Genomic DNA, 22,929 nt, shown 5'->3' with positions numbered 1-22,929 from the left:
GATCGAGATCATCCAAGAAGTGGTGCCCGATTTAAGAGCCTGTCCTCATCATGACCAGCATCAGCAAATTAACGGCAGCACTCTTTGCTGGCTCTCAAGAGACGACATTGGCGCTCGCAAACCTCAATTTCGACTTCTCCCTTGTAAAAGTGGGTAGACTACTTTGAACCTTTTGTCCGCAACTCTGACGAGACCTGTCAGTTCGAAGCCCCCATAGAATACCATGGCGTGGGAAAGTCTCTCACGAGACAGCGGCTTGAGGCAGCTGAGAGCGGATCGTCCCATATCACAGCGCGAAAACTGGGTGCTTTGTTTGAGCATATGATTCCTAACACTCCTCGACTCTTTGAAGCTTATGGCACGCGGGCATCAGCGATAGCCAGTCAGCCATCTTCGGGCACAACCCAGTCTAAACAGGGAGGCATCTTTTCGAGCTTTGTAGGAGCTGATGGAACCTCCATTTGGGCCGCGGCTACCTCGGGAAGAGGAGCAATCTCCGTCCACCTCCTCGCTTGCATGCTGTAATAGCCAGCCCCTTCGAGTCTTTCATTGCATGCACTGACCACCGCGCCAAGTGCCCGTATATGGACGGGACCAGAAGCTACCTCTATCTGGTCCGAAATCGTCCAAGCAAGAAAGAACGAGCTTCAGCACTCGGACCAGGGAGAGACCTTCTCGTACGCCACGTCTCTTGCCGGAAATGTTGCATTGACACGAGATCAGCTTGCAGAGTGGGATAACAGTGCTAGAGCTTGGCTACGACATGCCGATCGAATTCGATCGAGGCAGCAGACCCAGGTAATGCTCATCTTAAGCAATTTAATGGGCCTCTCTGTTAGCTCCATGCCTTCAACATACCGGAGCGTCATCGATGCGTGGGTGACAGCTCTCCAGGGTATGGAGAACCTAGTCAAGGGTACCTCCCAAGGAGCTTCAAGTGGAGGGCTCTTACTCGCACTTTCGTCCTGGCACCTCTATCCTGACATGATTGTATGTGGGCAATCCTTGAGGCTTCTTTTGTTTGTTTGAATTAGCTCTCTCCGTTAATAAAAACTTGCTTTAGGCCCTTGGTAATACGCCTGTCGTTCAGGAAGACCCACTGTTTAGCCGAGGAACCGCTTTGACTCTTAACTTACATGGAAATCCCTCAAAACAGCCATCTGGAGTCTATTGGTCGCTGTCCCTTTCACACATGCGGTAAAGTGCCGTCAGTGGTAAGTTGGTGTAAACGTCGTACTAACAACAAACCAGTTACTACGGAGCGCCCATCCACGCTGAAGGTACGTATGCAACGGAGTCATCTCGGATCTCGTTCGACAATCTCCTGCAAGTTGTCCTGGGCTCGATTTGCAATTCTTGGGGCTTTGATGGTTCGGATCCAGTCGCTGTTGCACAATTGATCCGCTCTGTACGCTTGAAACGCCATGTCAGCAAGACAATCTGTCCTGCGTGGATCCACATGCTTGCCGACGCCTCTGATGCGTTCTTATCCTCCAAAGGAGATTCGCGGACGCTCAACCGCAAGTTGATTGCACTCGGTCGTACGCGAGGCTCAACAATCTTGGCCGAGACAACGGTCCCGCCAGTCTTTGGATTGACGAATATAGAAAGCATGATAAGTTTCCTGAAAACGCCTGGGTACCAACTCAGGCTGCTTCGAGCATACGCCGCCAGATCTTTCCCCACGGCCGATCCGTTCGACGTCATTCTTCGCTATCGCGTTCCTGTAGCTTTTCGCGAGGTCCCGCTGCCAGAACATCCAGAAAAGGCAGGATTCAGTATTGAGAGAGTTGAGGTGACGATTCAGAAAGAAACTAAGTCCCCAAAGTCACGTAAAAATCGAAGACCTGTTCGAGATCAGATGAAACTAGACTCAAGGCTCGGACCTACTCCTGCGGGGGTTGGGTCTCGCCGGTCACCATCCAGAAACAGGAGATCTCCAATGAGCTTGGGCGGATCTAACCTGGCTCAGCAGAGTGAAGAAACTGATATGCAACATTCCGGATTGAAGGGTGAAAGTGGTGAGGATGCCGTGTCGGATCTCAACAACTCCAGTAGTTGTGACGAGTCTGCACAGTATTCCGAGGACCAGAGACCTGCTTTACAGCAGAATCTCGATCCTGGCGACCAGGACATCAGGGATGAAGGCTCTGCTGGGGCATTTGAGGCTCTAGATGTTGACGTAGTAATGGGCGAGGGCACTGAGGCTCCTCGGATTGAGACTCACCTTGTTGACGACGACGAAAATGTCCCAAGCCAAGACATACCCACAAAAGGAGAGGGAATAATCGAGTATGCCACGGCGCTCCCGCACAAGCTTTCGCCGCCCTCTTCTGCTTCCGCGCTATACCGTTGGATGAATCCAAGACAGAGAGTCGAAGGCCTAGGGGAAGAGGAATTTGCCGAACGCCTGATCTGCAAAAAGAGGCCTGAGTACTGCAAAAAGCTCGACCATGCGGATGAATGGTGGTCAGTCCCTAACGACATCTTCCGCCGGTCTGCTATTGAAGAAGGCCACATGATTCGTCCAACAAGATGGTATACATTCTTTTCGGGTAATCCAAACACAGCAGCAATTTTTGTGGATCAAACCGAACTCGAAAAATGTAAGAGAGAGTCAGGAGGCCCTAATTGGGGCAGGACCCGCCGACCGATCAAAGAGACTTGCGATCTGAAAGACTTACAAGCTGCACTGGACGCGGATGCTATCGATATGGAGGAGATGATGGCGGCCATAGCGAAGGTTGCCAAAGACTCCAAATATTTCGATTCTCTCAAAGCCCTAGCCGCCGCGTACAAGGTCTATAATGGGTTCGATGGCGCCACGATCAGCCCCAATGCCGTTACGAAGCCAATCTTTGGTGCAAAATGGGCTCAATATGTTAAGGGCGAGACCCAAAGTTGTCTTTCTTCCATCAGCCTGTTGGATCGATTGCACACATTTGCTTGCATCGCCTACTTCGAGTCTGACGGCTTGGATATGAACCCGTCCCAGTTCACCAATGTTATGGCGCTCTCTTCTGGTGACTCCATATACGTCGCTGCGTGGCTCATATGTGATCCTGCGGAGCGTCAACCTGCAAATGCCGTGTGTCGACTTCATGGCAATGTTGGCAAGGCAGGGCTCATTCTCCTGGTACCACCAGCAGACCCTCAGACGCTGGCCCCAGGGATTGATAACTGGAAATTTATCGACCGAGAAGACTTTGATGGAACGGTAACGAACGCCTTCACCGGCACAAGTCTCCATCTCTCTTTCACAGACTGGTGCATTCCAGTTGATGTTGGCGAAGCAGGTCGCGGACGTCGAGACGCTGAAGCCTACATCATCGAGTCACTCGTCTCGGTATACGATCGTGGCAAATGGATCGGTGATCTGGACGTCCTGCAGGCTCTGAGCAAAGGATGCAATCAACCGGATCATGAGTTCTTCTACAAAACCTTTTGCAACCACGCTTCGGTGGAAGCCTTTGACCCGAACCAGAGCTTTCCGGCCATTGTGACAATCAAAAATTGGGATGAATTCTTGGAGCATCCGAGAAGCCCGGCTGTGGCGATGGCACATGGTAATTGGGACGCGAAGCTGGCGCTGGCAGTGCTCGGCGTAAGACGAGGCGACCGCGTTTTCGTTATGGATCGGATTTGCGAGACTTGTTTTACAGACGTTAATCTTGTAGGAGGACCCGAATGTATCGCGAAAGCACTCTTCTTGCTGTAAGTATATGAAATTGTTGTAGTCGAAGCGAATCCGTCTTGACTCCCTAGACTCAAGAAGTGAGCCAATGAATTAATACAGAGGGACCGAACCAGTGACCTCTTGTCCTCTGCATCTTTACAAATGTTGGGGAAGGAGGGAAAGGGGGGCTGGTGGTGGAGGTCGCTCATCCTATCATTGCGAGCCCTGAGTGAAGAGATGAATGACCTCGGACATGTCGTTCTAGTGTTGTTCCCAGTTCACATCCAGAGTTGTTTTTTTTTTTTTTTTTTTTTTTTTGTTATGGTGTTGGTCTTTTTATTTTCTGGTTGGCCAAACCCAATTTGTGCAATTGGTACCGTGGAAAGCCAATTGTACAGGGCATGGGAGTCAGTGATTGTTCCAATATTCAGAGTTCCAGTCGGACTGTCTGACACGATGCGGGTCGATGGTAAAGCTTTACGTGATATTTATAGGTTCCTTTTGAGTCAAGAGCATCCAGAGGGGGAGGTTCTGATCTGAATGATCTCCATTTTCCAAGCCCGAGGTATACCATGAAAGATGGATTTCGCTGGCGCGTCAAAGCAAACCGGTTGAAACAGGTCCGGTTTTCGGGCTGTATGTAGTGAGATTGGCTGACTTGTTTAACTGGGCGACATGATGGACCTGAACTATCCTTCGTTTTGCAAGGTGCAGGTGCGCCGTCCGAAACAGTGACAATTGTTCAAGCCATCGCATCTTGAGACCCAATCGGTCCTCTTGAGGACTTTCGCTCAACTACTTCTACGCGTCAGCAGTCAATGCTGACGGGGAAAACCTGTCCATGCTATGGGATTTCTCACAGGGTAGCAGACGCACTTTCAGGCAATGATCCGCTGAACAAGAGAATGATTTGATAAGGGAGACGGTATGTCAAAATCTGTTCGAGGGATCAATTCCAAAGATCCGCAACATGAAGGTCCAGACACGCTCAGTTGGCTTGCTAATTACAGTGTGGTATCTCGGCCATTGAACGAACAAAAAAGCGACAAAGAATCCGGATATTAAATTCGATCTACACTCCACTCCTGTGTACTACGCCTCGTTCAACACCACATGTTCTCGGCCCACTCAGTCTTCAAGCATCTCTCTCGCCACGTCTTCGGCTGTCTCAGTCCAAGAGGCCGACTGGTCTTGCTCGTCACGCTCCTGTGGTTCTAGGAGTGAAGACGGTGCGGATGAGACCGCGCCCGTGACGGATACAGAAGCTTTAGGTATAGGGTCAGTGCTGTAGGCCGAAGCTTGCGCTATAGGTGTCCGAATTGCGTGGTTCATATCTAGAACTTCCGTATCTCTTCGACTTGATGTTAACGAGCCCATCGAGAGAAACAAAACGACAATGCTGAGAAGAAAAATGGCGATGTTGCGACGGTCCTGGGCCGCATGGAACATGTAATCTCGCAGAAGGTCCCAAAGCGGCACATCTTCCTTGCTCTCCATAGGCATCTGGAAAGGTGTCCGCTGAGGTGTCGATGCAGCCGCAGGTATCTCATCCCCCAAACCATCGACAAAAGCCTGCGCATCATGTCCATATATCTCCCTCAACCTTGCGTCGTCCAAGCCTCCGATTCCCTCCTCCCTCTCTGCATGCGAGTGTTCCGCTCTTGTTCTTTCATCTTCTTCTCTTCTCAGCTCCAACTCACGCTTCATATCCTCCTCCATCCAAGGCAAGATCTCCACATCCACTCTCTCCATCTCCCGCCATGCTGCGCTCCACGCCCCTGCCCTCATGAGCCCGTTTGCAGCGAAGAGCCTGATGTCCCATCTTTTGCTTCCGGTACCAGCGCTGCCAAATTTCCCATCACGTATGCGCCGCCCGCAATCGAGACAGATGTCCGCATCGTTGGCGTCGGTATCGGCTTCCTCGTCCGACTCAGCCGCTATGTCGGCCTCTTCTTCCGGAGATAGGTGAAAGTGGCCGCATTTCAGTATACGCGGTATCTTCAATTCTAGAGATTCAAGCAATCGCTCTTCCAGAAGGTCGTAATCTTCCCTAGGATGCGGGATGAGGATACCGCGCTCGAGGACAGTGTCGGTAGCTTTTTCTTGAAGAAGCTTCCAATTCGCGAGGATAGATGGTGGGAGAGCAGTCTCGAGGATTTCAGGCGTGTAGGAAAGTGGCATTGGAAGGAGAGTGACGTGAAGGAGGACAAGGGGGTATTCCTTTTTCACTTTCTTGATGGGGCTGAGTTTGGAGGGCGAACTTATGACACTGCGGTGTGAGCGGGCGGAACGTGGCGTACCCTGTTTGGAGGGCGTATATAGCCTTTGACGCTGTTGCGAGGATGGAGTGGCTAGATGTGGAGGCGTAGTGTCCATCTGCATTGCTCGTACGGAAGAAGGATTTCGAAAGCGCGATCGAGTCTTGAGAGGTGTGAATGGTGTTGGATGATTCTGAGGCTCGTAGGACGATTCTAGCACTGAGACATCGTCGTCAGAGCCATGCGACGTGCGAGGAGAGCTTGTGCGAGAGGGACGATCGAAGACGGCTTCGTCAGGCGAGTGGTGTGCTGAGCCGGATAGCGATGCCTGGTCATCTTCAAAGCAGCGTCCTATGTATTCTCCCATGTCAAGAGGCTCTGGCGATAAGCGCAGTCCTTCATCTACATCCCCGACGGGCTGCTGGTTGTGGTAGTCCTGAAAGTCTTCGATCGAGGTTTGCTCCATGAAAAGTGCGATTTGTAAGGATTGGGAAGCTGGAAGGTCCAGTTGAGATATTAGGGATTGGATTCCGCGCAGCTGTAATGATCGTAGGTTAAGGATCTAAAAGTATGGCGTTGTGCCTTCGTCTTACGAATTTCAATACCATGACCACTGTTTATCGAGTCGTTGCGCAGTTGCTGGAGCAATAGCCCTAAGCCTTGGCGCTCACACCTTTCTTGGCAGATCCCACGTTCTGCGACAAGCCAAGGTCACTCACTGGTCAGCGTAGAGATTGGAACAGAATCAGAAGATCAGATGAGTGGAAATAAAGCGCTCTCTATCACTATTCCTCTATGATCGATGGACCGTGGTAGTATTACACGCCACCTTGAATCCCTTTCCAGAAACAGGAGCATTAGTGTCCCCTAGCCCAGCGACGATTCTTTCAAAGACCGCTGAGCAGAACCGACCACTGTCCTGGCATGCAATGAATCGAAACGCCTATAAATTAAAACCTCTGCAGAACAACATTGCTTTTTCATTTCGCAATCTCTACGCCACCAGTGGCACCTAAATCTGTCAGCAGACATTCGGAAGCAGAAACCGAGTGGAGACTCACCAAGAAACTTCTTGATATCACCGTAAATAGCAAACTGTCCGGCCGTCAATGTTCCCACCTGGATCTCGGGTCAGTTATTGGACTGTATCATAGGTGCTATATCATACCATGAAGAGACGAGCACCGATACCAGTGTAGCTTCCACGAAGTCCAAGCTCCTTTGCGATCTTGATGAGACGGCTCGTCGTGCCTTCTCCGGGTAGTCCCTTGGTTTTGTTAATCTTGCTGAGCATGGTATCGGCCGGCTGCGAGACAAGGGCTGCTGCGAATCCGGCCATGAGACCAGATCCGAGATTTATGACGGTTTGCATGCCATCAGATGTCTTAGACTTGTCGACGCGTTGGTAGACGGCTTCTGCAACCTTTTCGTAGACCACGAACTTGGCCATTGTGTAGGGCACCCTCCTAGGCGTTAGCAAATGTTACAGGCGGTGCAATATTTTTTCAACTTACTGCTTGAAGAGAATCGGTCCGAATCCTGAGTAGAAAGCACCAACACCCTCCTGCTTGTAGATCTTCCCAAATCCGCTCAACAGGCCAGAAGCAAAAGTAGGCTGAGAGACAAGTCGAATCCTGGTGGCCTCCAGTGGGCAGAGTGCAATGTCGGCAAAGAATTCTGCCAAAGCCGATGAAGCTAGGTAGACCGCCGTCCGATTATTCGATGCGGTCTCGTAGCCAAAGTAGGTGATGCATTGTTGCTTGAAGAGTTCGTATCCCCCGAACTTGAAAGCACCCTGCAGGAAGTATCCAGCAGCGGTAGGGCCAAAGCCAGTCGCAAGTGCGCCATAGCCTTCGTTCTTAATGACTTGACGGAAGCCTCCAATCATTCCCTTGTTGTAGGTAACGGGATCGAGTTGTATCCGTGTCTTGACACTAGGCATGACAGTCATTACTTATGAAGATCATTTTTGTCGGAGAAACCACCTACACGTCAACAGGTGTGAGACCTCCATGAGTGACCGAGCAGCAGATTGCACCAGCCAATGCGAATCTCGAGTAGAGTGCAAGACCGCTCAGCTTCTCTGGGGTGTTTGCAGAAGCCTTTTGTACCAGGCCATCTAGCTTCGTCGACCCAGTTGACGCAGCCATCTTGAACAAGCAGTTAAAAGACTGGTGTGATAGAGGAGGAAGATAGGAGAGACGAATGAGTTGAATAGGACTTTGTTTGGGTGCTGTTCGAAGGCTGAGCTTCACATCTTTTTCTTGCTTAGCGTCTTGGCAATTATCGGAGTTACCGTTCCTACTCCTTTTCGTCCCCTGGTCGAAGATATTCCCACAACCACGAGTTTCAATAATAGATTTTCAGACTTCATGCAGGCCTCATGAATACTTAATGAAAAGCTTCTCGGCGCTTCAAATACTGCGGACAGTTTGGTATAGTGCAAGGATGGTGTGTTCATGTCTATGGACTAATAACCTCGAGCTGATCTTGGGCATTGCCTATTTCGAAGACTGCAAATCCAGATAGCAATGCAAACCCTTGGGGGGGTGGGGGGGGTGTCTTTGTCGAGCATCCATACACTCTGACATTCTTTGATGGTTCCAGAGTGGAGATTTCATTAAGAAGCACGGTCTCGTTGATCGGATTTCAAAAAAAAGGACCAAGTCCACTTGAATGGATGCACCTGCTCACTTTCATACACATCTTTCACTGTTATTCTTTTTGTACCCACAAGTATACAGTTTTCTGCTACGTTGTAATTGGTTAAGATACTTATTAGACTAGATTCAGTCCTTAAATCGATCATCATCTCAAGTCCAATTACCAATATCTACAAGCACCGGACTCTGTTTTTCTACGAGGATATAGCCGAACACTACCGTGTACGCATGGCGCTGGCTCGTAGCAACGAGTGTTGTAGTGTGTGTCCTTTCATCCACTGAAAAACAGCCAGCAGCACAATTGAGACTCGTTTCCTCTTGAAAGCCAATGGTTGCATCCCACGAATCCAATAGGTAAACATGTCCATCGAATGCATCCCTGCGTGGATTGGAAGCCTGTTGGGCTGATTTCTGCCGCTGCTCAAGGAGGGTGCGTTTTGCAGGCAGACTCATGTTCTGAGTAGAGTCTGCATCGCATATTGACTAGCCAGCTTGTAAGCCACGAACTAGGACATGAAATTGAGCCCCGGCGCTGCTTCGGCTAGACGAGCAGCGAACAATGACCCCCTGCTCCCTTCGCAAGTCTTTGTGCCTCAAGTCTCCTTATTGCCGAGGCAATGCTGGGTCGATGATGTAGCGGGCCTCAGTCAATGAGAGCCACCGAAAGAAACTCTCAATTGTAATCTGGATCTCTGGACTTTCTCCAAGCGAGTACCCTTCACGCTGATCAATTGTGTCTTGTCCTCTCCTTCATACAGTGTAAAGTCTCTCGGTGCTGCGCGAGGACTTCTAGGAAAAGTGATTGCAGGATATTGGCGTAGTAGACAAGAAGGCATGCTGACACTCAAGGCATCCAGATAAAAACCTAACACCTTTGGGATGGGTAATGTTATCGTCCCCTGCGCCAGCCTTGCAGCCCAGATTTTGATTCTACCAGAACCATTTTTATAATCGCTTTTGCGTGTCCTCTCTGACAGCAGGAGACTATCGAGACTGCAATATTCGCTCACCAAGATTGACAGTGCTTCCAAAAGATGTCAAAGACTGTAGGTCTTACGAGTCAAAGATTGTCTTACTCTGAGACCTTGAGGCGATTTACGATAGCCGCCACGCGAAACCAATCAGGTGTTCTTGGCCGACACGTCCTTTCCAAGGCTGATCTCATATGTTGCGATCTGACAAGCTCGCAAATGAAAATTGTGTCATTCTCGCGTGACACATGCAGGCAAAGCCTCGACCTGCGACGAAACCCAAAGCAGTGTTCCGAAGCGAAATCTATCCTTAGAGCTTTCTGCAGAGACCTCCGAAGTGTGGGGAAAGCAGGGGCTGTTACCTGGTGTTTCCGCTTCGTGGAGAAGCGATATCTAATCCTCCATAATGTCCGATCCGGCGCACATGCGCGCAATAATACGACCATGACGATCATGTCTTCCCAAAATCTAGGACCGCTCTGATGGCGAACCCTGCATGTACCCTCGAACCGCCATCACTTGATTTGATACCACACTGTACGGGCCCAATACTTATGGTCTCTGCTAGTGAAGCACCATTAGCAACTCAGCGAATGGCCGAGCAATTGGCACGCAAGAACAACAGTATGGGCAGCAGTTGCCAACCAACCATCAAACTTACAGATGCAGCCTCATTCTCAAATACTAAGTTCGCGCCAATACCAAGATTCTCAGAGGCATTTCAAGAGCTCTACACAGCTGCCCACCAGCTGGCAAATCTCGAGAACACGAGAAAACGTAGACAATGTAAGAGCTCGTTCTAAAGCAAGCTTCAAACACAAGTATCATATCTCTGAAGCAGGCTGGTCAACGTATATTGTAAGCATTTCTCCGATGTCGTTCAAACAAAGATGTTACAAAAATAGCAAATCATGCTGCAGCGCAAGGGAGTAAGTACCGTCGCATCCAAAATAGTAACAGCTAACGCTACTTCGAAACCTCGACGGGCTTGGGTCACCCTGAAGCGGGCTGCATGCTCTGAAACAGCATCCGGGTTCAATCCGTAAGGCTTCCCGAAGCTATGACGCCGGAATATATGAGTCTAGACACGTCAACATGGTTGGCCGGGAAAAGGAAATGTTTCAATCAAAGATCTTACTGTTCTCTTGGTCATTCTCCCTTGACAGGCGACTATCTTATCTCGCAGGACCGTGAGTCCATTATTGCGCCACCATGTCCACATTGTCGGGAGAAGTTGACTAGTCTGCCAGATGGCAGGATCGGACAACGAAAGCTGGACGATTGGAAACCCTTCCACCGCTTCTATGCAGCGGTGGCGAAAAGTGGAAGTCACAAGATCGTCGAGCACTGGTCTCAGTCCGTCATTGGCAGCTCTGAGGCACTTGTGAGCCAGTCACCACGTTCCACATTTCTCAAGCTCTACACAGGACCCACTAAGATAGAAGACACATGGGATTCAAGGACTCGTCAGCATATGTATGTGTCATCGTTGGGGATCATTCCACTCAGTTGCGACAGGTGTAGTCAAACTGCTACTGAGTCGGTGGCTGCTAGATCCCGAGCCATTGATGGTGATCTAGCTTCCGCAAACATTCGGGTCCTCTTGCCACGAATCATTTAGCCAGAGGCTAGTGCTTGAATGGCCCATACGAGATGACTGAAGCAATGAGCCTCGTCTGCTTCAGCCTCAAAATCAGTAAGATTCGGTGATCCATGGACGCCGCCTGGCATTCGAGATTTGACATTTGGAAGATGGATAGGGTATCGATCTGCTTGTCCGCTGTGATGAATTGGCTCACAGGTGGAGTCAGTGAGATCCTCGTGAAATGAGAGTCAACATCAGAGTCAGCCTTTCTTCGGTCCAGAGGCTGATATCCAATCAAAGCTCACATTTACATGGAATGTTCTTGGTGTCTTCGATGATTGTTCGCGCGGCAATAGTTCGTCTGTTTTCAACGGAATGAGTTTAGGCTAGCTGTTGATCTCAAACTAGTATCTACTACGTTGCGATGCGACCAGGGTGTTACAAGCGACGAAACAGACATCCAATGAACCAGTGACGAGCTAGAAGAGGCCAAGCTTTCGTGCCGGAGTAGGAGCCAGGCCAGGAGTACTACAGTACTGTACCGCAGTCCATTCCGTTTCCCATTTCCCAATCGAACTTAGACAGCGGCTCTCACTGTTTCACAATTGAAAACCTGACTTTGGGATTCCACGACCGGTTTGAGGGTGTGAGGCCTAGTGGCCGAGTTTTGTCTGGACCAATGCTCCAAAGATAGTACATTCGAATTTTACCCATATCGCATGAAGAGGGCCGAAGAATGCACGACATTTTTCATTGTGAGACGTGGGTGTGAGCGATTAAGCGTTGGAGGAAATGTGTGGAAGTGTTTCAGGTATTTCCGTCACGCATAGATGGCATGAAACATGTGGCGACGCATGAGAATTGCCACTTTTTCCGATCGGTGGGCTCTTAGGAATTAGGACTGAGCGACTTGGACTAGGTATGCCTTTTTGAACGGTGTGAGGAGTGAATGTGTGAGGTTAGCAAAACGTTGGCAAGGGGGGTGGGCAAGCGGTTGACTGATACTTCTTTCGCTAGAGAAGAAGGTTATGAATGTTCTTGGTGCCTTCCACGCCGTTTCCATATGTCTTCCATGGTTGCTTGCTTCAATCTATCTGGAGACTAGAAATCTTCTAGAAGGTCGCTAGAAGGATGTCGGCGGAGAGGTGAGCCGTGATCTCAGCTGATTTGTAGGGATCATCATCCAATCATTCCATGGTAGGACATGGAAGGGGTCCGGGGGTCTGTCCACTAAACATCTAAAGTGCTGACGATCTCAACGCTTTTCCCCAAAGAATGATAGAACCGAGCTGCCGATCCCTAAAACCTTGCGAACCTTGTCACTTTTTAGTGCCATGGCCAAGTTCGAGCCAGGGTATGCATTAGTCTCTTTTTTCTTAGGGCAGCCTTAAGGGCTAAAGTAAGTACCTTAGGTAGGTATTGAAGATCCCATAGGTAGTGAATCCCAGTCTCTTTCCCAGCTGTCCCAGGCAGCTCTGAAGCAGAAACCTCCCTTTCCCCCTCCCCCCTTCAATCCCCCAAGCCCCAGTGCGACGAGTGGATATCGCGACTCGAGTAATATGACGTCTCCCCCCCCCCTCCTCCCCCTGTTGCCCTCAACCCCCGCGTTTGTCTCCTTGACTCCTGCATCAAACGGAATAACATCCCTGCAACGTTTTGTTCAAGGGCTTGCAGCGAAACTAGTATTACCGAACCCCGGCATATTGATCATCCACCCCCTTGCCCCACATTTTATTCAATCTGCCTCTTTCTAAGATACATGACCTCAAGGTACGTACCGTACTACTCTGCAACCACTGGAAATTGGAATCATCATAATAATAATTAATACCTCCACCCCCCGCAACTAAAAGAACCCCATACCCATACCCATACCCATACCCATCCCCCCCATCCCTCACCCCCAGTGAACGGTATAAAACGTTGCGCCTATATCATTCTGATTCTATACCCTTTACGTCTTAAAGCCTCAATCCTTTGGTATCAAAGTCACTAAGCTATAAACCTCGACCTGATCAGCAACTGATCTCCAAAAATCTGTCTTAAAGCCCGCCCTCCCTGTGTCTCAAAACATTCTTTGATATCATCGATATTTGTGGTCTCAGGGACTACATCGCCTTTTCATGTTTGACTGTTCACCTTCCATGATGTTGCTTTACCACAGACCAGTCCCAGCTAAGATTCCCAAGAGGCGCTCACGAGCAGGTAAGCTTCGATAACATCTTGCCGTCCTATGTCCTTGATTAGAAGTACCTCAAAAAAAAAGACATGCTGGGGCTGACCGTGGATGTTTCCGCTCGCTGTAGGATGTGTACACTGGTGAGCCAATCCGAAAACCAATTACACGTCTCCCAGTATACTTACTATGGCTTAGCAAAGAGAAGAAGAAAAAGTGTAATGAAGAGCGTCCGCAATGTGATCGCTGCCTCGAACGGGGCTTGAGGTGTGAATATGAGCCCGTCAAGCCCCGGAAGAGGAGAAGGACCGTCTCCAACCCCGAACACATGGGCATGAGACCTCCGACCACGGCCCCAGGTCAACACTATGGCTTCCACGACAGGCTCCAGGCTCTCCGTCAAGACTCAAGCTCCGGCTCCTCCATCTTATCTGGATCACCAACACCGCCTCTTCCAGCTATCGCGGAGAATTGGGAAATCCATTCGGCCGATTCAGTCTTCAGTGATTCCGCTTCAAGCTGCGGCAGCGACACCTTTGGAGACATCAACTCCCCTCTTCCTCCTTTCACATCTCTCGATAGCTTTGCGCGACATTCCCCTAGCCTCGACCAGGTGAAACAGCTTCACATGGACCCGCTAGACGGCTTCTCCAAGGACCCTCCACCCTACGATCCGGATATAGTCCAGGTCACGAGAGAAATGTTCACGGCACCGCCGTCCGCCCTGTCTCGGAGCAGCTCATATCCGGATCCTACAAGCGCCTTTCTCTCCCCACAATCTGCCGGCTCGCCCTACGACTTTACCCCAAGCGTCCACGCTCAGTCCCCCGGTCTCCCTCCGTACTCGGAGTACACCAGTCGCGAATCTCGAAGAGGTCTCTTAGATCACTTTTGCAACGTCTTAAGCCACCTCATCGTTTTCAAAGAAGATTCGGGCAACCCTTTCAGACAGCTCGTATTACCCATGGCTCGAAAGAGCCCTCCTCTACTCAATGCCATTTACGCCATCTCAAGCGCGCATCTTGAGCACCGGGGGTTGCATGTAGAAGAAAGGGCTCTTGATCTGCATTCGAAAGCTTTGCAAGGGCTCGCGGGTCTCATAGCACATAAGGACGAAGGCAACCGAGATGAAGTTCTTGCCGTCATTATCTTATTATTGTATTACGAAGTTCGTTTTTCCATCCCCAAAACCTCCCACGGCATGCTGACACTCTTCAGATCGTGAGAAGTGGCTCTTCTACTGTATTGAACAGTCATCTGAGAGGCGCACTATCAATAATGCGGGAACGGAGAGCGAAACGTGGTCCAACCAGTATATTCCTGGAAAGGGTAAGCTGACTTAATCTACAACATACTTCCTTCTTACAGTATATAGGCGTTCCGGTATTTCGATGTGGCTTCCGCTCTCTCATTCGGCTCTTCCCCTATGTCCGGGACCATCCTCGTACCCTCGGCTCAAGATTTCGTTTCTGTTCACGACCGCTCCGCCATGGCGTCGGTGGACACTCTCTTCGGCCTCATGGCAGACCTATGGCCCGTCATCCACCGACTCGCCAGCCTGGTAGATGTCAAGCGAAATCTGGACAAGGAAGAGTTGCAGAGCCCTGGCCATGACAAGGCCAATAATCTGCGAGCCGATTTCGAAACCAACACGACTAGCATTGAGCTCGCGCTGCAACAGTGGGTTCCCAAACTGCCGCCTTCGGTGGTTACGATTGAGAATCCCGGTGATGACTCCCGCCTGCAATCTATTCTCAATAACGCCGAAGCACACAAACAGGCCTCTTTCGTCTTTCTCTATCGCGTGATCCTATCCTATCCTCGCTCGGATCCCAAAGTGCAAACGCCTACAAAGCAGACACTGCAATCATGCCTCCGCGTCGTCATATTCTCTGGTCCCATGGCGACTCTAGTCTGGCCTCTCTTCACCGCTGCTTGCGAAGCGGTGGAGGATGTGGACAGGAACGTTGCGCGAACCGTCTTCCGCCACCTGGAAACCAGGCAGGGCATGAACAACATTGTCACTGCTTGGGAGGTCTGTGAGGAGATCTGGCGGAGAAGTGACTCGGGTCACGGGGAGGTTGAGTGGAGAGATGTGGCGCAGTCCATGTCGAAAGAGGTGTTGTTTGGTTAAACCATTACAGCCTGCTTGTACTTGTATCTTGTTTCCGGCGTGCGGGGTATACCACAAAACGTTTTTGATTTTTGCTTGCCGACCTCGATCGATGTTCTTGGTAGCATAAGGGATAGACCCGGGCGACTCATGCGTTTCCTACGACCATAGACTTGGGATGTTCATAATGAGGCGCATTGATTTCTTCTTGCTATATAGACTACCTTGTACAGATAGTCCGTTATCCAATGACCTTCCCGGTCGCGCTTTCTGTGCAGCCTAGTCCAGTGCCAGCCAAGGACTCGATGTCCATCCGATGATCCGGCCAACTAACACGAAGGGAGGAACAGCTGCCGTCTCCACGAGCTAGACCGTCCGATGCACCGGCGTGACAACGTCCATGCGCTCCCTGAGGACGTGAATAGTAAAGTAATGACGAGGAAAGAAAGTCGGCTCGCGCAAGTTCCAGACTCCCGGGAAATCCGACAGGCGTGGCGCACTAGCCCCGAGTAAGGAGGCTTCTAGAAGGCCGAGAAGTCCAGGACGATTGCTTCTAGCGGATTTCCGTTTTGCAGAAAAAACGACGATCGCCAAGTACCGGCCTTTTTATTTTTATTTTTTGAGCAAACTTTTTGGTGATCGGCCTTTCTCCCGTTCGTTCTAGGAGATAGGCTAGAAGGGCAACCCCCTCCCTCTCTCCCGATCAAGGAAAAGGAATGACTCTAAAGTACATTACTCTCAAAGTTTAATGAGTCATCTTGGAAAGCTTGGCGGATGTCGGTGGGAACTTGGAAGATAGAGTACGGTAGGATCTTCCTTTGATTTCTTTCATTTGATTCCTTTTCAATTCTTCTCATTCACACCCACATCCACCCCATGTTATCATACATATTTCCATGTTCCATGTTCCAATAAACATACAAACAAAAACTTACTTCCATGCACAACTCTTCGAGCGGGTAAGAGATCGGCGCTCATGTAGATTGACTCGACTTGAGACTCGAAGACTTTCCTGAACGGTCCGGTGTCGCCAGACACGTAGGATGAAACCCTCCCTCCTGTCGTCGTCCTTCCTCAATTGAGCGTAGATCTGCTGCGACAAACATAAAATGGATCTGGAGCCGGAGAGAACCGACTGGTTCGTTGATGCTGACCGGTGCATAAACTTGCCGCTACAGCTCATCTCGCTCCCTCTTGACGCATTCGGACATCGGTTCCCCGTAGGATCATCTTATTCCCCCTTGGCAGCCCAAAAACCAGGAGAAGACGAGCAACAGCAATAACGGAAGTGGAGCCGGACGTTGGGAATCTGACAATCTGGGAGCTGGACCTAGACAACATCCAACATGTATGGGCCTTTATGTTTAAGTCACATGGCCTTGTCATTGATCTTGGAAGCGCCGACTCGGGGCGGACTCGGAGCCTCGACTTGTGGTAGGTACCCAGGTAGCTACCACGAAAGGCAAGGCGAAAAGACATCATCTCATCAAGACCTTCCAAGCAAGGCAAGATTTTCCTATCCTGTCTCCATCACCGCTTCTACGAGAACTGCACGAGAGATTCGAGGGGAAAAGTAACAGGATACGATTACCTTTCTTTCCTGACTTCCTAACGCCGACTCCAGAATAGCTTGGCAACCTTTTTTGCAAAGTAAGCCGTCTTGCATTCATGGGCTTGCAGTTGGAGAGCACGGGCGTCATATTACTCCTTTCTGCAGACTCTCTTTTGCACCATTGGTTCCATTCAATCATTGGCTATCTTCCCTACATGCAAGCTGTCGTCAGCGCCATCCCCAAAGCGGTAAGATCGTTGCTTAGTCTGCATCTCGTTGGTCGTGCATAGGCTTTTATGCATGACATGGACAGGTGATCAAACCAACGTCCTGCGCTGTTTCCAACCATTTCTCCTCTGCAGTGCCTTGCCTTTACTCTATCAGTACACTCTTTCCACTTTCTGCCTACAGATTCCAGCTCATTGGCATGACCATGCTGCTTAATTCCCCGTTCAGCCCGCATAATCTTTCTGCTTTCTCCTTTAATAGTGATAGTACAGATTGCTCCCTACCTCGTCGGCTGGATAGCGCGCCCGAAGCTGCACCCTGTTCGGCACCAAATTGATCCCAGCAACCCGAGGAGACTTATCATCCCACCGTGGAATCTGTATAGGCCCATGGATTCAACGCTTTCCATTGGTTGAGACCATGTTGCCGCCGTGATGGTTCGACGCTTTTGGGATTTCCAGGACCCCTGTGGCCTTGAATTACTGCCCGCGTCAGGTTTCAGCAAAGATAATCTTTTTCGACCAAAGCGGTTATCCGTGGAACGCCTAGCTCGCTGCGACACGGCGCCGATATATCCGAACATCAACCACCATGAGCTTTTGCTCGCCCCGCTCTTCTCACTTCCTATTTACCAAGAATTTCTCGGAAGACCACCGGTCGCTCAAAGTTGTGGGCGTGCAGGTGGAAGCTGCCACCACTGCTGTGTGGTCTTGCAACTGCAGGTCGAAAAATCAAGAAAATTGAGATGGTAGTGCTAATGATGCGCTGCTCTTCAGCTTTCCAAGGATGCCAGCTCAGCGGCATCGGGGAAGGGAGGAAAGGCACAAGGACTTGCCGCATCTGGGTTTCGGGACGGTTCCTCCGGACACTTCCGGAGGCGGAGAAGGCCAGGGAAGGTGAGATGTTGCTCAAACGGTGGCTATGCCACACACAGTGAATAGAATACCTAGAGGTTTCAAGACAGCGTGTCCACACCCCGTATACCGTTTCGAACTCAGGTGGGCGAAGTGCAGTGAAGTGGCCTTCTGCTTGATGTTGGCGCGGGTCTCTCTTCTCGACGGCGTTCAGCAAAAGTCTGTCTGTCATTTACCGAGATCATGTATCGGCTTAAAGGGATCAGAAAATGGCCGGTTGCTTACGACCGGGTTCATGCGTCGCCTACGAGAGGGACGTAAAGGATCCATCAAGTGGCATCGAGAAAGGAGAGGGAGGCATGAGAAGCTCACGGGAGGGGAAAGGAAAGTACGCCCATGCTGCCGCTCCTCCCAAGTAACGCTGCCGGGCATCGGCCAATCGTCGTAGTTGAAGGGATGGTGACGACGTAGCTCTCCGCCATGGTGTCCCTCCACCTTGCAATGGCTTGACCACCTCGAGCTTTGGTGAACAAGAGGTCTACCATGAAGGCGTCCTCCAGGTTCACACGGTGGTATGAAAGATTCGGGATGAAGTGGGACGCAACGATCAATGCTACCGAATCTACATCTTCCCCTTCGTCTCTGTGATTGCTCTAGCTTTTGCTCCGGCCAGCGCCGGCCGGGCACTGAGAAAGATTGAGACGAAAGGATAAAGCTCCCGAAAAGACTCATGCATTGGCCAATTGCCAAGGAATAGTCGAATTGATGGGTGCATCAATGCTAGATACATGCTAATCGTAAGGCAAAATATAAAACGTGGGCTGGCACCTATCTCTGGCCCATGACCTTCATCGTAATCATGTAGAGTCATGACGGTCATCGCTATGTGCAACTTCCCCAAGATAGATACATCCTTTTGGTTCGCACCTAGAGCAGGAGGGAAGGGGCCCTCTTCCCCGCCAAACTATTTCCACCTCACTCATAAAGATCCATGTCCCCAGTCCCGTCCTGAAGCATCTCCACCGCGTCATCCTCCGCTTCGTCTTCGTCAACCATTGCGTCCTCGTCCTCGTCTTCACTGTCGCCGTGATTGGGAAGGACAGTGACTCGTCCATCCTCCATGTCCACCCGAGCAGTTTCGCCATCTTGAATACCACCTCTGAGAATCAGTACTGCCATGCGGTTCAGCACCTCTTTCTCGATAAGTCGAGCAAGAGGGCGTGCGCCGTACGCTGGAGAGTACCCGGCGGAACCAAGATAGTCTTTCACTTCGTCTGAGCACCAAATTGTGACTTTGCGGTCATTTTGGGCAAGGCGTTTCTGTATCTCTACCAACCGCACATCGACGATCTTCCGGATCTCCTTCCTTGTCAAGCGGTTGAAAATGACGATGCTGGATATGCGGTTTAGGAACTCCGGTAAGAAGTAATTTCGCAATGAAGTCATGACCATCTCGCGCGTCGTAGCATCAATTTTGCCGTCAGGGGCATTCTGACGAGCAAGGTATTCCGCACCAAGATTGGACGTCATGACAACGATACAGTTGCGAGCGTCAACGATGCGACCCTGCCCGTCCGTTATACGGCCGTCGTCCATGAGCTGCAACATAACAGTGAGGACCTCCTTCGCGGCTTTTTCCACCTCGTCAAAGAGGAGGATCGAGAAGGGCCTTCGGCGAAGGGCTTCCGTAAGCTGTCCTCCCGCATCATGGCCTACATAGCCTGGAGGTGCACCGATCATTCGAGAGAGCGAATGTCTCTCTTGATACTCGGACATGTCGAAGCGGATCATGGATTTCGGGTCGTCAAAGAGAAACTCCGCAAGAGCTTTCGTGAGCAGCGTCTTTCCTGTACCAGACGGGCCACAGAAGAGGAATGAGGGTGGCTGATTGGGATTACTAAGACCGGAGCGCTGGAGACGGATGGCGTTCGATACAGACGTGACAGCTTCCTTCTGACCCACGACTACCTTGCCCAGGTGCTTCTCCATTTGTAGAAGCTTATCCTTCTCCGAAGTTCGAAGGCGTGTCACTGGTATTCCTGTCCAGCGAGCCACAATCTCATTGATTTGATCAGGCCCCACTGAATCTGTGAGCATAGCTTCCTCAACACCCTCAGACCCGCGGCGTTTATAAAGCTCAGCATCCGCACGGGCACGGTCGGCTTCGAGTTGCTCAATACGAGCTTTGGTGTCGGGCATAGCATAGTAGAGGAGATCCGAAGCGGTCTGTAGGTCTTTGTTCCGCTCGGCTTCTTCTTGCTTGACTTTCAACTGATCGTATTTGATCTTTGCTTCTTGAATGTCTTTGCTACGCTGCTTTTCCGTTTCGTATTTCTCACGCATGGGCTTGAGATCCTCTTCAACGTTTGCCGCTTCCGACTGTGCTTGTAAAAGACGAGAACGAGCAGCTTCGTCCTTTTCACGCTCGAGAGCATGTATTTCAATCTGTAACTGCCGTAGTTTACGCTCCATAGTGTCGAGGGCCTCTGGTTGCGATTCCCGAGTGACTCTAACAGCCGCTGCCGCTTCGTCAATCAGGTCAACAGCCGAGTCGGGTAGTCTTCTGGCAGTCAGGTATCGAGCGGCAAGGGTAGCTGCTGCCACAATAGCCCCGTCAAGGATGTTGACACCGTGGTGAACTTCATACTTTTCCTTTAGGCCGCGGAGAATTGAGATCGTCTCTGGTATCGTCGGCTCTTTGACCAAAACCTGCTGAAATCTACGCTCGAACGCCTGGTCCTTTTCAATGTATTTCCGATATTCGGCAAGCGTTGTTGCGCCAATGCAGTGTAATTGACCCCTTGCAAGCATGGGTTTCAACAGATTGGCCGCGTCCATACCGCCTTCTCCACTCGAACCGGCCCCCATCAATAGATGGATTTCATCAACGAAGAGAACTATCATCTCCTTTGAGTCCTCTATCTCCTTCAGGACACCTTTCATTCTTTCTTCAAATTCTCCCCGGTATTTGCTTCCCGCGACCAATGATCCGACGTCAAGAGAGAGCAGCTTGCAGGCCGCCAGATTTGCTGGTACATCTGCATTGACTATCCTCGAGGCCAGACCTTCGACGACAGTCGTTTTTCCAACACCAGGCTCACCAATCAAGACAGGGTTGTTCTTCGTCCTTCGTGACAGTATCCTTATGACTCGCCTGATTTCCTCCTCTCGACCAATGACTGGGTCAATCTTACCCTCCCTGGCCAACGAAGTCATGTCTATGGTGAACTTCTTGAGATTCTCATTTTCCTGTTCTGCATCCGCCGTTTTTGAGTCCACTCTTTTCGTCCCGCGGATCTGCTGTATGGCAGAGTCTATGAGCTTAGTGTTGGGGACATTGGCGTCTGCTAGACATCGTTCAATAGAAGAGTCCTGCGAAAGGGATTGAATAAGGTGGTCAATTGCAATGTAGCTATCCTTTTGGGTCTTCGACAATTCATTCGCGTTCCGCAAAACCTTTGAGAATTGAGGAGATATTGACACGTGCTCTGGTGGCGGATCCTGACTCGGTAACCTGACAAGAGCTTTCTTCATTGCTCGATCAAGCGCTTGGGGATCTCCGTGGGCACGGTCAACGACTTGGCGGAAGAGTGGTGATGAGCCTGATGTATGTGATGCGTTCATGGCTTGCTGCTGGTCTTTAGATTCGTCGATTGGCGGGTCAAGGAGGGAAACAGCGAGGTGAAGAGGCAGGATCTGGGAGTGAGAGTATTGTTGGGCGAGTTCATGGGCATCGGCGAGGGCCTTCTGAGCTCGGTCTGTGAAATTCATGCCCGATGCCATCGTGACGATTGTAGGTGGGTTGGAGTGGAATGACTAGGAGATTGATATGGGCCCAGCCCAATCCGCGTTGTGTAGCTCGTGGAGTTTGAAGCGTGTTTGTGGATGCTCTTTCGGCCCCCGAACGTTGTGATGTGTATGAAAATGGACTTGGAAGAAGTTGACATGAAGTGTTTTCAAGGTCGAAGAATTAGTATTAAGTCGTCAGTTATAAAGTGGGCTGTCTGTCGATGCACCTGTCGGGTGGGAGCGAGGAGCTTTCCAGTAGGTTCTAGAAACACGCTTTGCTAATGGTCCCATCCAAAAAGTGTATTCAAAATCCTGGCAGAATCTTGGCATAGGGTTCTGACACGTGATCCGCCTCGCTCAAATTCCAGGGTCTGGAGAGAATGTACAGAGTACTTGTAAATCTATATTAGTTGTTCTTGTACTGATTTTTGATATTTGAGCGGCATTGAGATCGCAACGATAAAGAGACTAATTCAAACGCAGAAATCTGCATAGTCCGACTTATGGTTAAAATCGTTGCACTGCGCGACAGAGGTTAGAGGGTACTTAACTCGTAATAGGTTCGATTCTTATTGGCGCTGGTACAATGATGTACGAGTAGCGGTTTTAATTTTCTAATTCTGACAGGACCCAACGCCAATAATTGGACATTGTTTTGAAGACGCTAAAATAAGGCTGATTGATCGTAGCAGTACATATTCGAAGAAACCATGCACGCTGAAGAGATCGTCTTCCGAAATTGCTAGAATGTATGAGCCTGATCATCTGAAATACTGTATCCCACGCTCTATCGGAAGCCAGCGTGCACGTCTGCTTTGATACAGCGTCAATCAAGGCGGCAGCAATTATTACTCCTTGGAGGTCACATGCTTTTACTGGCTTCATTATTACTGGTAGACCTACTGAATGGGTACGTCTGCTGGAAAGCGCCGAAACGTATTGGAGACCAAGCAAAGCTCAGCTACAGCGACCGCTATGAGCCCAGAGACTTTTCTCCTTCAGACTGGACGTCCAAAGTGATCGCTAGGTTCCAATAGAGTCATTTGACTGACTGGTATTAGCTT

General features: G+C 50.3%; 5 protein-coding genes across 5 annotated transcripts; 2 read left to right on the top strand and 3 right to left on the bottom strand.

Annotated features, from left to right (window-relative positions):
- Positions 1 to 50: 50 nt before the first annotated feature.
- On the top strand, positions 51 to 3,718 carry HO133_006682 (uncharacterized protein; the record flags this gene model as incomplete). The annotated part of the gene is made up of 5 exons (XM_037297579.1): positions 51 to 149; positions 202 to 521; positions 576 to 990; positions 1,064 to 1,197; positions 1,252 to 3,718. 5 exons carry the CDS (start codon positions 51 to 53, stop codon positions 3,716 to 3,718), a joined length of 3,435 nt encoding a protein of 1,144 aa, XP_037147015.1.
- Positions 3,719 to 4,804: 1,086 nt separating this feature from the next.
- HO133_006681 (uncharacterized protein) lies at positions 4,805 to 6,400 on the bottom strand (the record flags this gene model as incomplete). Its single annotated transcript, XM_037297578.1, has 1 exon — positions 4,805 to 6,400. The coding sequence occupies one exon, from the start codon at positions 6,398 to 6,400 to the stop codon at positions 4,805 to 4,807; it is 1,596 nt and encodes a 531-aa protein (XP_037147014.1).
- Positions 6,401 to 6,914: 514 nt separating this feature from the next.
- On the bottom strand, positions 6,915 to 8,084 carry HO133_006680 (uncharacterized protein; the record flags this gene model as incomplete). Its single annotated transcript, XM_037297577.1, has 5 exons — positions 6,915 to 6,946; positions 6,996 to 7,053; positions 7,103 to 7,397; positions 7,449 to 7,868; positions 7,924 to 8,084. 5 exons carry the CDS (start codon positions 8,082 to 8,084, stop codon positions 6,915 to 6,917), a joined length of 966 nt encoding a protein of 321 aa, XP_037147013.1.
- A 5,216-nt stretch (positions 8,085 to 13,300) lies between these two features.
- HO133_006679 (uncharacterized protein) lies at positions 13,301 to 15,463 on the top strand (the record flags this gene model as incomplete). Its single annotated transcript, XM_037297576.1, has 5 exons — positions 13,301 to 13,358; positions 13,460 to 13,472; positions 13,528 to 14,497; positions 14,548 to 14,658; positions 14,705 to 15,463. 5 exons carry the CDS (start codon positions 13,301 to 13,303, stop codon positions 15,461 to 15,463), a joined length of 1,911 nt encoding a protein of 636 aa, XP_037147012.1.
- A 3,588-nt stretch (positions 15,464 to 19,051) lies between these two features.
- HO133_006678 (uncharacterized protein) lies at positions 19,052 to 21,859 on the bottom strand (the record flags this gene model as incomplete). Its single annotated transcript, XM_037297575.1, has 1 exon — positions 19,052 to 21,859. One exon carries the CDS (start codon positions 21,857 to 21,859, stop codon positions 19,052 to 19,054), a length of 2,808 nt encoding a protein of 935 aa, XP_037147011.1.
- Between the last annotated feature and the right edge of the window lie 1,070 nt (positions 21,860 to 22,929).

This window comes from Letharia lupina (genome assembly GCF_014066315.1).
Source record: "Letharia lupina isolate WasteWater1 chromosome Unknown contig_26, whole genome shotgun sequence".
NCBI lineage: Eukaryota > Fungi > Ascomycota > Lecanoromycetes > Lecanorales > Parmeliaceae > Letharia > Letharia lupina.
The sequence above is the reverse complement of the archived record's forward strand: the minus strand, read 5'-3'. Positions and strand labels throughout refer to the sequence as shown.